Source organism: Macaca nemestrina, chromosome 6, assembly GCF_043159975.1.
Source record: "Macaca nemestrina isolate mMacNem1 chromosome 6, mMacNem.hap1, whole genome shotgun sequence".
Lineage (NCBI taxonomy): Eukaryota > Metazoa > Chordata > Mammalia > Primates > Cercopithecidae > Macaca > Macaca nemestrina.
Window position 1 is genome coordinate 5491392 of NC_092130.1, and position 10568 is coordinate 5501959.

At 38.9% G+C, this 10568-nt stretch overlaps 1 protein-coding gene across 1 annotated transcript in view; it reads left to right on the forward strand.

Annotated features, from left to right (window-relative positions):
* LOC139363691 (golgin subfamily A member 2-like) overlaps positions 1–10176 on the forward strand; it is an 83738-nt gene extending 73562 nt beyond the window's left edge. The window contains exon 3 of the mRNA XM_071098075.1: positions 9967–10176. Within this exon, the coding sequence (XP_070954176.1) occupies positions 9967–10012 (46 nt within the window). The 3' untranslated portion in view covers positions 10013–10176. The remainder of the gene's footprint in view (positions 1–9966) is intronic.
* Positions 10177–10568: the final 392 nt, after the last annotated feature.

Genomic DNA, 10568 nt, shown 5'->3' on the forward strand with positions numbered 1-10568 from the left:
GGTCTCTGGATCCATTGTGGGAGGGAGCTACTGAACCATGGGCAGGTAGCCACAATGGCAATCCCAGACGAGCCCCCAAATTTGTAACCACCCAATGGGTTCACTTTGCCCACTGCCTAGACGGAGCCAGTTTATCAAGACAGGGGAATTGCAATGGAGAAAGAGTAATTTACACAAAGCCAGCTGTGAGGCAGACTGGAATTTTATTATTGCTCAAATCACTCTCCTACTCTGTTGATAGTTTATTTTGCTGTGCTGAAGCTCTTTAGTTTAATTAGGTCCCACTTGTCTTTTTTTTTTTTTTTTTTTTGGTCGCAATTGCTATTGAGGACTTAGTCATAAATTCTTTCCCAAGGCAAATGTCCTGAATGGCGTTTTTAAAGTTTTTATCTAGGATTGTTGTAGTTTGTAGTCTTACACTTAAATCTTTAATCCATCTAAGTTAGTTTTTATAAGTGGTGAAAATAATGGGTTCATTTTCAATCTTCTGCATATGGTTAGCCAATTATCTCAGCACTATTTATTGAATAGGGAATCCTTTTCCCATTGCTTGTTATTGTCGACTTTGTTGAAAATCAGATGGCTTTATGTCTGGGTTCCCTAACCTGAAGACACATACTTTAAATATACACACACACATAGCTTAAAAGCAAAGGAGGGAAAAACATATACCATGCAAACACTAACCATATGAAAGCTGGAGACAAATGACCAATAAACTAATGAGATGATGTTCAACATTACTATTAGGGAAATGCAAATGAAAACCACAATAAGATACCTTTATATCCATTCAAATGACTATTTTTTAAGAACAGAAAATAAATGTTAGTGAGGATACAAAAAAATTGGAACTCTTGTGCATTGCTGTTAGGATTGTAAAATAATACAGCTGCTATGAAAAGGAATATAAAGTTTCCCCCAAAAATTAAAGAATAGAATTAACATATGATCTAACAATTCCACTTCCGGGTATATACTCAAAAATAATTGAAAACAGAAATTTGAACAGATATTTGTGCAACGATGTTCATAACAGCATTATTCACAATGGCCGAAAGGAAGAAACAAGCCAACTGCCTATAGAGGGATGAATGGATAAACAAAATGAGGTATATACATACAATGGAACATTATTTGACTATAAAAAAGGAAGGAAATTCTGGAACATGCTACAATATGGATGAACCTTGAAAACATAATGCTAACTGAAATAAGCTAAATATAAAGAAAACATATTGTATGATTCCACTTATATGAGGTATCTAGAATAGTGAAACAGTCAACCTGAAGAATCCTATATCTAACAAACAAATCTTACTAAAAACCTTCTCACAAAGAAAACAGTAGACCCAGATGTTTGAAGTGAATTCTATCAAACATTTAAAGAATAAGTCGTATCAACTTTATACAAATTCTTCCAGAAAATAAAAAAGGAGTGATACTCTCCAACTTATTTTATAAGAGCAGCATTTTCCTGATTCAAAGTTCAAACAAATATATTACCAGAAAAGTGCAGGTCAATATCCCTCTTGAATATAGATGTAAAAATTGTTAACAAAAGTTATAAATATAATATATCAATATTTCAAAATTATACTACTTCATGTCTAAGTGAGTTTTATCCAAGGAATGGGAGGTGGATTAGTATTTTAAAATCAGGTTTTTTAATTTACCATATTAGCAGGCTAAACAACCCAAGCCATATAATTATCTCAAAATGCAACAATGGCAGTTGACAAAACACAACATGTATTTATGATAAAAACATCTCAGAAACATAAGAAGAAAAAAAAGAACTTCTTCAACCTGAAGAAGGATATCTATGGGAAAAAAAAAAAAAAAAACAACCCTACAACTAACACCATATTTAATGATGAAAAAACTGAATGTTTCCCTTTCTAAGATCAGAATAAAAGGATGTCCACTCTTACTACTACTATTTAACATTGGCCTGGAAGTTCTAGCTAATGCATTCAGGTAAGAAAAAATAAATAAAAGGCGTACAGATTGGAAAGGAAGAGCTGTTTATTTTGCACCATGATTATTTATATAGAAAATCCCACGGATTCTATTTTTAAAAGCAACTAGAAATAAGAGTTCCGCAAAAACACAGACTACCAGGCTGACATACAAAAACCTATTGCATCTTTATATAATAACAATGAAAAAATGAAATTTGGCATTTAAAAAGGTCACCTAAATAACATTTAAAATATGAAATACTTAGGTATAAATTTAATTAAATATGTGTAATATCTACACAATGAAAACTACAAGATATTGTCTTGTTCCTTCCCTGGCTGTCTCTACCTGCTAGGACATAAGTTTCACGAGAGCTGGGACTTGATCTTCCTTATTCACTGATGTAACCCCTCCTTGACTATTCTAGTACCGGGACATAGCCCATGCTCAGTAAATAAATACTTGTTGAAAGGAATGTAGAAAGCAAGGGAAGAAGGGGAGAAGAAAAGGAGAAAGGGATAAAAGGAGGAAATAAGAGCAAGTGAATTCATTGTGATATAATTAGGCAGGGTCACTGGAACATTGAAGTGCTAACCTTCTCTGAGGTTCCTAAGTATGTGCATAAGAGGCAGTGTGAAGCAGAAGCACATTTTACTTGTTGCTGGGATTCTGGTCCCTGGCCACAGTTAGCATCTAAAAAGTCAACTGGTTACCAGAGAGGATTCACTTTCTTTTAGCCCATACAAGGTTGTTGATTCCACCTCCCAATGTATCCCTCATCTGTGCACTTCTCACCATAGCAAAGGCCACCAGTCCAGCCCATGCTATTATTACCTCTCCGTCAACTACTACAAAAGTCTTGTTCATTGGTCTCATGGCTTTCCTGCTGCCACCTGTCACTCCCTTTTGAAACAACCAGGATGATCTTTTAGAAATAAAGCCTCCTCAGAGCAGAAGCCAATGGTCCCCAAGACCTCAGGCACCTTGTTTGTGGCTCTACAGTCTTCTCATTATGGACCTTCTGTCGTGCCTGCCTTGCAGTTCTTCATAGCACCAGACTCTGCCCACCTCCCTCACCCTCTTAGGTCCTATTCTCTGCCTGGAACACACTTCTCTAGTCTGGTTCCTTCTCATCCTTCAGAGTCAGCCCAAACATCCCTTCCTTGGAGAGCAATCAGAGCCCTCTACTTACTCTCTCCAGAGATACCTTCCTTTCACGGTGCCTATCACGATTTGTAATCATGTATGCATCTTTTTGTTTGTTTGTTTAAAGTCCCTCTTCTATCCAGATATAAGCATCATAATGGAAGGGCTATGTTTTGTTTGTTTATTTCACCACTGTATCTTCAGCACCTAACACACGAAAGAAGCTTATTACTATTGTTGAACTTAGAATAAGACCACACACCTAAAACTGTCTGATCTTTGACAAACCTGACAAAAACAAGCAATGGGGAAAGACTTCCTATTCAATAAATGGTGCTGGGATAACTGGCTATCCATATGCAGAAGACTGAAACTGGACCCCTTCCTCACACCATACACAAATATTAATTCAGGATGGATTACAGACTTAAATTTTAAAATGAAAACTTTGGAAGACAACCTAGGCAATACCATGCAGGACAGAGGCATGGACAAAGATTTCATGATAAAGATGCCGAAAACAATTGAAACAGAAGCAAAAATTGACAGGCGAGATTTATTCAAACTAAAGAGCTCTGAACAGCAAAAGAAACTATCAACAGAGTAAACAGACAACCTACAGAAAGGGAGAAAAATTTTGCAAACTATGCATCCACAACAGTCTAATATCCAGCATCTATGAGGAACTTAACAAGAATAAAACAAACAAAAAACCCATTAACAAGTGGGCAAAGGGGCAAAGGACATGCATGGACACTTTTCAAAAGAAGACATATATGCAGCCAACAATCCTATGAAAAGAAGCTCAATATCACTATCATTAGATAAATGCAAATCAAAACCATAATAAGATACCATCTAACACCAGTCATCAGAATGGCTACTATTAAAAAGTCAAAAACTAACAGATTCTGGTGAGGTTGTGGAGAAAAAGGAATGCTTTTACCACTGTTTGTGGAAGTATAAATTAGTTCAACCCTCACGGAAGACAGTGTGGCAATTCCTTAAAGACCTAAAGACAGAAATACCATTCGACCCAGCAATCCCATTACTGGGTATATGCCCAAAGGAATATAAATTACTGTGTTATAAAGATGCATGCACATGTGTGTTCATTGCAGCACTATTCACAATAGCAAAGACATGGAATCGACATAAATGCCCATCAGTGATGGACTGGGTAGTACAAATGTGGTACATATACACCATGGAATACTATGCAGCCATAAAAAGGAACAAGATCATGTCCTTTGTATGGAGCTGGAGGCCATTATCTTTAGCAAACTAACACAAGAAGAGAAAATCAAATACCACATGTTCTCACTTATAAGTGGGAGCTAAATTATTTATGAGAACACACGGACACATGGGGGTGGGTGTCCTCGGAGAGGGGAGGGTGGGAGGAGGGAGAGGATCAGGAAAAATAACTAATGGGTACTAGGCTTAATACCTGGGTGATGAAATAATCTGTACAAAAAACACCCATGACACAAGTTTACCTATGTAACAAACCTGCACTTATACCCCTGAACTGGAAATAAAAGTTAAAAAAAGAATAAATGAGCATATATATAATATATGCTTATTTTTATATATAAACATATGTATGCTCATATAAAATATTATAATATAAATATGTTGTTTGTATTATATATTAACATTATTATAATATAACAATATTTATATATTATATACATATATATATATGCTCATATTAGCCTGAACTACAATTTCAGATCCTACTCCGGTATGAAGGAAGTCAGAGCAATCCTTCCAGGGAGAAGCAGAAGGTTTGAGAGTCAGAGGAAAGAAAAATGACCATGTCCTCCAAGGTGAAAGGAGGCTGGTCCAGACCAGCTGCCCAGGGAGGGAGGGGGCCTCCCCAAAGAAACCACCTCACCAGCTAATCCAGGTAGGAAGGGAAGACAGATGCTCTAGAAGTGAGAAAAATACACTTTGGGAGACCGAGACGGGCGGATCACGAGGTCAGGAGATCAAGACCATCCTGGCTAACATGAGGAAACCCCGTCTCTACTAAAAAATACAAAAAACTAGCCTGGCGAGGTGGCGGGCGCCTGTAGTCCCAGCTACTCGGGAGGCTGAGGCAGGAGAATGGCGTGAACCCGGGAGGCGGAGCTTGCAGTGAGCTGAGATCCGGCCACTGCACTCCAGCCTGAGCGACAGAGCGAGACTCCGTCTCAAAAAAAAAAAAAAAGAAGTGAGAAAAATAGAGAAAGCTGGTTGGTTTGTAATATCCCAGAGATAGAAAAGGAAACTATCCACTTTTTCTCTCAAGTATTTCATTCTGACTTTTAAGACTCAATAGTCCAACACTCAGAAAAGCTGTTCAACACTAGTGTTTCTTAGGGGAATATTTGCCTGACAAAAAAGCCATCTGGTCACCTGAAACTCAAGACCTAAGTTCTTCCTTGCCCTTCCTCACATTACGGCAAACACTGTTGTTGTTGTCGTTGTTGTTGTTGTTTTTGACTGTCATTCACCTTCGTAATTGTAGAAAATTTGGGCAATGTCTTAGAGTTAGTAAATGCTAATAGCTACTGAATAAATAAATGAATTAGCAAAGAATAAACAAGTACACATTATACAATTTGTGGACAACTAGCCGCTCCTCCCCGCAAAAAAAAAAAAAAAAAAAACATAATAGAAGGTGACCCTAATCACTTGTGTTTACAGATTTCTGCTCCTTGGCACACAGTGTTAGTGAAATTTATAAGCTAATATTTCAGAATAACCATTTGTAGCATGTTATAGTCAATTAAAGTTCTCTTTCCCATGACCTCCATTTGTAATTAGCGTGGAAAATGGGTTTTAGCTGCTTGCTAGAATATACTTTTACTACTGTGTTCTCTCTCTGTCAAGTGACAAAGAGCTGACCTTCATTTAATAGCTGCGTGTCTGCTGTAGGCCGCTTCTGCTGCAATCACTACAAGCAATTGGCTAAATTCTTTGCCTGCACTGGGTCAAATCCTGAAGATGCCATTTAGTCCAGTGAAGGTACAAAGTTCTGTCCCTTCACTCATGCTGCCTCCAGCTTACTTAAAACACCGCTTTCTGAACCTATGTTAGTTGATAAACATAGTAACTGGAGTCAAGGCCCAGGGAAGTCATTGTTAAGATGTCAAGCTAGAGAGATGAGCAGAGAAGCAGAGGCAGGAGGAGCCAGGCCAGAGCAGAGTAGGTGGCTCTAACATAGAAGGCAGCCACTTGCTTGCACCAAGATATAGGGAGCCTGTCCAAGATCTAGATAAGAGGCTTCCACTACTGTGTGCCAAGAGGACGGGTAAAGCTTACATAGTGGATTCATATTTGTGAATATTTTAGTCAAATAAATAAAAAGATGCAACAATGAAGTGACTTAAATTGTTACAAGCATTTTGATCTCTCTATAAAGACACTCCTGGAATGAAGGGGCAACTGGCAACAATGATTATATCTCCAAAGGGTCAAGGCATGCAAGTGACCTAAGGACTTGGTTTTTATGCAAGAAATCCTTAGTGAAAATGGATGACTAAAACACTAACTCGGCAAGCAAATAGCTCAGAATCCATATTGGCAAATGCCACTTCATTTAGAAAGGAGAAGCTATTTATCAAATATGCCTTTTCATCTCAGAAACCAAATTTTATAGCCTAAGAATGTCTCATTCTCCCAAGAATGCCTTTTTCTTCCAATTAGTTTGAATAGTATGATTACAAGGGCTCCTTAATGCCCAATCTAAAATATCCCTATCCCACTACTTGGCTACACCATAATTTTCCTACCACGATATATGGCTTTAGCTTTCATTTTTTGCCCTCTTTTGTAGGCAAATTTCCAGAAAGAGATAATGCTTTAAGCTCATCACAATTCTTAACCAGCATCCTGACATAATAACGGAGTACTGACATCTGGACAACCATTTACAGTCTTCAAAACATTTCCACATTCATCACTGCATTTTATCTTCACCATAACAATTAAGGTTATTGCAACAAATTATGTTGGGAAAACCGGAAATCCACATGCAGAAGAATAAAATTACCTCACATCATATACTGTGTCTATACACACACACACACACACACACACACACACACACACACACACCCCAATGGAATAAAATAGAAAGCCCAGAAATAAATCCACTTATTTATGGTCCGTTGATCACCAACAAAGGTGCCAAAAATACATAATGGGGAAAGGACAGTTTCTTCAATAAATAGTACTGAGAAAAACTGTATATCCACATGCAGAAGAGTGAAATTAGACCTTTACCTCACACCATATACAAAATCAACTCAAAGTGTATTAAAGACTTAATTATAAAACTTGACACTGTTAAACTACTACAAGAAAATGCAGGGGAAAACTTCCTGATATCAGGCTGGGCAATTAATTTTTTCAGCTAGGACACCAAAAGCACAGGCCACAAAAGCAAAATGTACAAGTGGGATTTATCAAACCAAAGAGTCTTTGCACAGCAAAGGAAACAAACAACAAAGTAACAAGATAACCTACGGAATAGGAGAAAATATTTGTGGACCACACATCTGATAAGGGGTTAATATCCAAAATACGGAAGGAACGCAATAGCAAGAAAACAAATAGATTAAAGAATGGGTAAAAGAGCCGAATACACACTTCTCAAAAGAAGACAAACAAATGGCCAAGAGGTACATGAAAAAATGCTCAACATCACTCAAATTAGAGAAATGCAAATCCAAACCACAATAGAGATCATTTCACACCTGTTAGAAGGGCTGTTTTCAAAAAGAAAATATAACAAGTGTTGGTGAAGATGTAGAGAAAGTGACACTTGCATGCTGTTAGTGGGATGTAAATCAGCACAGCTGTTATGAAAAATAGTACGGAGGTCCCCCAAAAAGTAAATCTAGAACTACCATATGATCTGGCAATCAAACCTGCCTCTGGGTATATATTCAAAGGAAATAAAATCAGTATCTCAAAGAGATATCTTCATTCCCATGTTCACTGCAGCATTATTCATAATAGTCAAGATGTGAAATCAACCCACATTTCTATCAGCGGATGAATGGATAAAGAAAATGCAGTATTTGTATAGAAAGGAATACTATTCAGCCTTTAAAAAGAAGGCAACACTGTCATTTGTGACATGGGTGAACCTAGAGGACTTTATGCAAAGTGACAAATACTGCATAATTTCCCTCTTAGAATCTAAAAAAAAAAAGGTCTAACTCACAGAGGCAGAGAATACACAGGTGGTTGCCAGTGTGTGGGAGTGGCAATGGGGAGATGTCAGTCAAGGGATACAAAGTTTCAGTTCTGCAGATAAATAAATTCTGGAGAGCTAATGTACAGCATGGCAACTATAGTTAGCAATACTATCTTTTATACTTGAAATTTGCTAAAAGAGTAGATGTTCAATGTTCTCACCACAAAAATAATAATAACAACAATAATTATGTGAGGTTAATTTGCTTGATAGTGGTAATGAATTCATGATGTATACCCACATCAGAATATTAGGTTGTGTATCTTAATACACACAATTTTTACTTGTCAGTTAACCGTCAATGGAGCTGGGAAAAAAAAAAAAAACACTACAACTTTCATCGTTGCATTTGATCTTCACCACGAACACAGAGGCCACTATGGTCTGTGTCCAGGTACTTTTTGTAACATTATCCCTGGTCTTAACAAGAACTCCTCCAGAGAGGTGCTGTTGGCCTCACTTGGCCAAGACTCAGCAATGGGACCCTTGCCCGAGATGACTCAGTGGTTGCTGGGCAGGGCAGAGATGCAGGCTCAGGCCAGGCCATCATCGGAGGCCCTACCTTTCTCCCTGTCCCTACCACTGTTCTTAAACTGGGGTTCTGAACCCCAGAGGATCTGCAGTCACCTCTGGAAGAGCTCAGGATGCCTACAAGAAGTTTAAATTTTCATTTTGTTCACCATCTTCTTAATGTTAACCTAAGCCCCGGAGCTTTCTTGAGGTCACTGGGGTGACCACCATCAGGTGGAACACACCTATGGGGTTTTGGTGCCTGTCCTTGCCGCAGGGTGTGTGACAGGTTGACTCCGAGGGATTCTATGGTACTGTGAGACAAGGTAGCTAACATCAGAAGCCATACACACTCATTTCTGCCTGCCAGTAAAATGTCACAAGCCCCTAACTATATGACGACACACAGCTCTCCAGAAAGATGCTCTGAAAACAAAACAGGGGACAGCACACGGCCCCAACATCTCCTGCCTGGGTCACTGTATTCCTGAAAGGATGAATGACCCTAGTCCTTGCCTTTTTCTTCACATAACAACTGGCAGGGCTAGTGATTATGCTGTTGTAATCAATAATCAGATGTGTTTTGTGGTGTGTGTGTGTTTGTTTTTGAGACAGAGTCTCATTCTGTCACCCAGGGCTGGAGTGCAGTGGTGTGATCTCAGCTCACTGCAAAGTCCACCTCCTGGGTTCAAGAGATTCTTCTGCCTCAGCCTTCCAAGTAGCTGGGACTACCGGCGTGCACCACCACACTAGGCTAATTTTTTGTATTTTTAGTAGAGACGAGGTTTCACCACGTTGGCCACGCTGGTCTCGAACTCCTGACTTCGTGATCCGCCCGCCTCAGCCTCCCAACAGGTGTGCTCTTATACCCAACCTTGGTGGGACTCTGCTTTAATGTAATCTATGAGCAAGTGTGATGTGGTTTTGTATGCACTGAACATCCACAGCCCATCTATAAACTAGAAGCTAAAACACTACGCTGGGGCAGTCTAACAGAACCTCTCAGAAAGACTTTCCCTGGGCTGCAGTCTTCAGTAAGACTTCTCAATAAAACTAACTTTGATTCTTTAAAAGCTTGTTTTTTTCTTTAGTCAACAGTGCAAAGGCAGATATTGCATCTCAGACATATGTTTGTGACATGAGAGCAGGAAATGAAGTCACAGCCTCCTCTATGAATGGAATCACAGCGATGTGAAGAGAGGGAGTGGTGACAGAACTGAAATACCCCACATGGCTCCCATGGCCCGGGTTCTCATAGCCCAAAACACCATGAGCCACAGCACTCAGAGCCTTGGGCGCGCCCATGCCAGTCATTGATATCATCGCATCAAAACAGCAGCGTTTGTCATGTTAAAGCATACTAGTTAATTTAAACTGTATCTGGCTTTATGGCCTTATTTGTATTGTATTGCAATTTCTAGTTTTAGAAATCTATAATACTATAAGCATAAAATGATCTTGATGCTCATTTCACTGACTAATAAAAATGATTTAATTGGCCCCGGTGCAGTGGCTCACACCTGTAATGCTAGCACTTTGGGAGGCCAAGGCGGGTGGATCACAAGGTCAGGAATTCGACACCAGCCTGGCCAACATAGTGAAACCCAGTCTCTACTAAAAATACAAAAAAATTAGCCAGGTGTGGTGGTGGGCACTTATGTAATCCCAGCTATTCAGAAGGCTGAAACAGGAG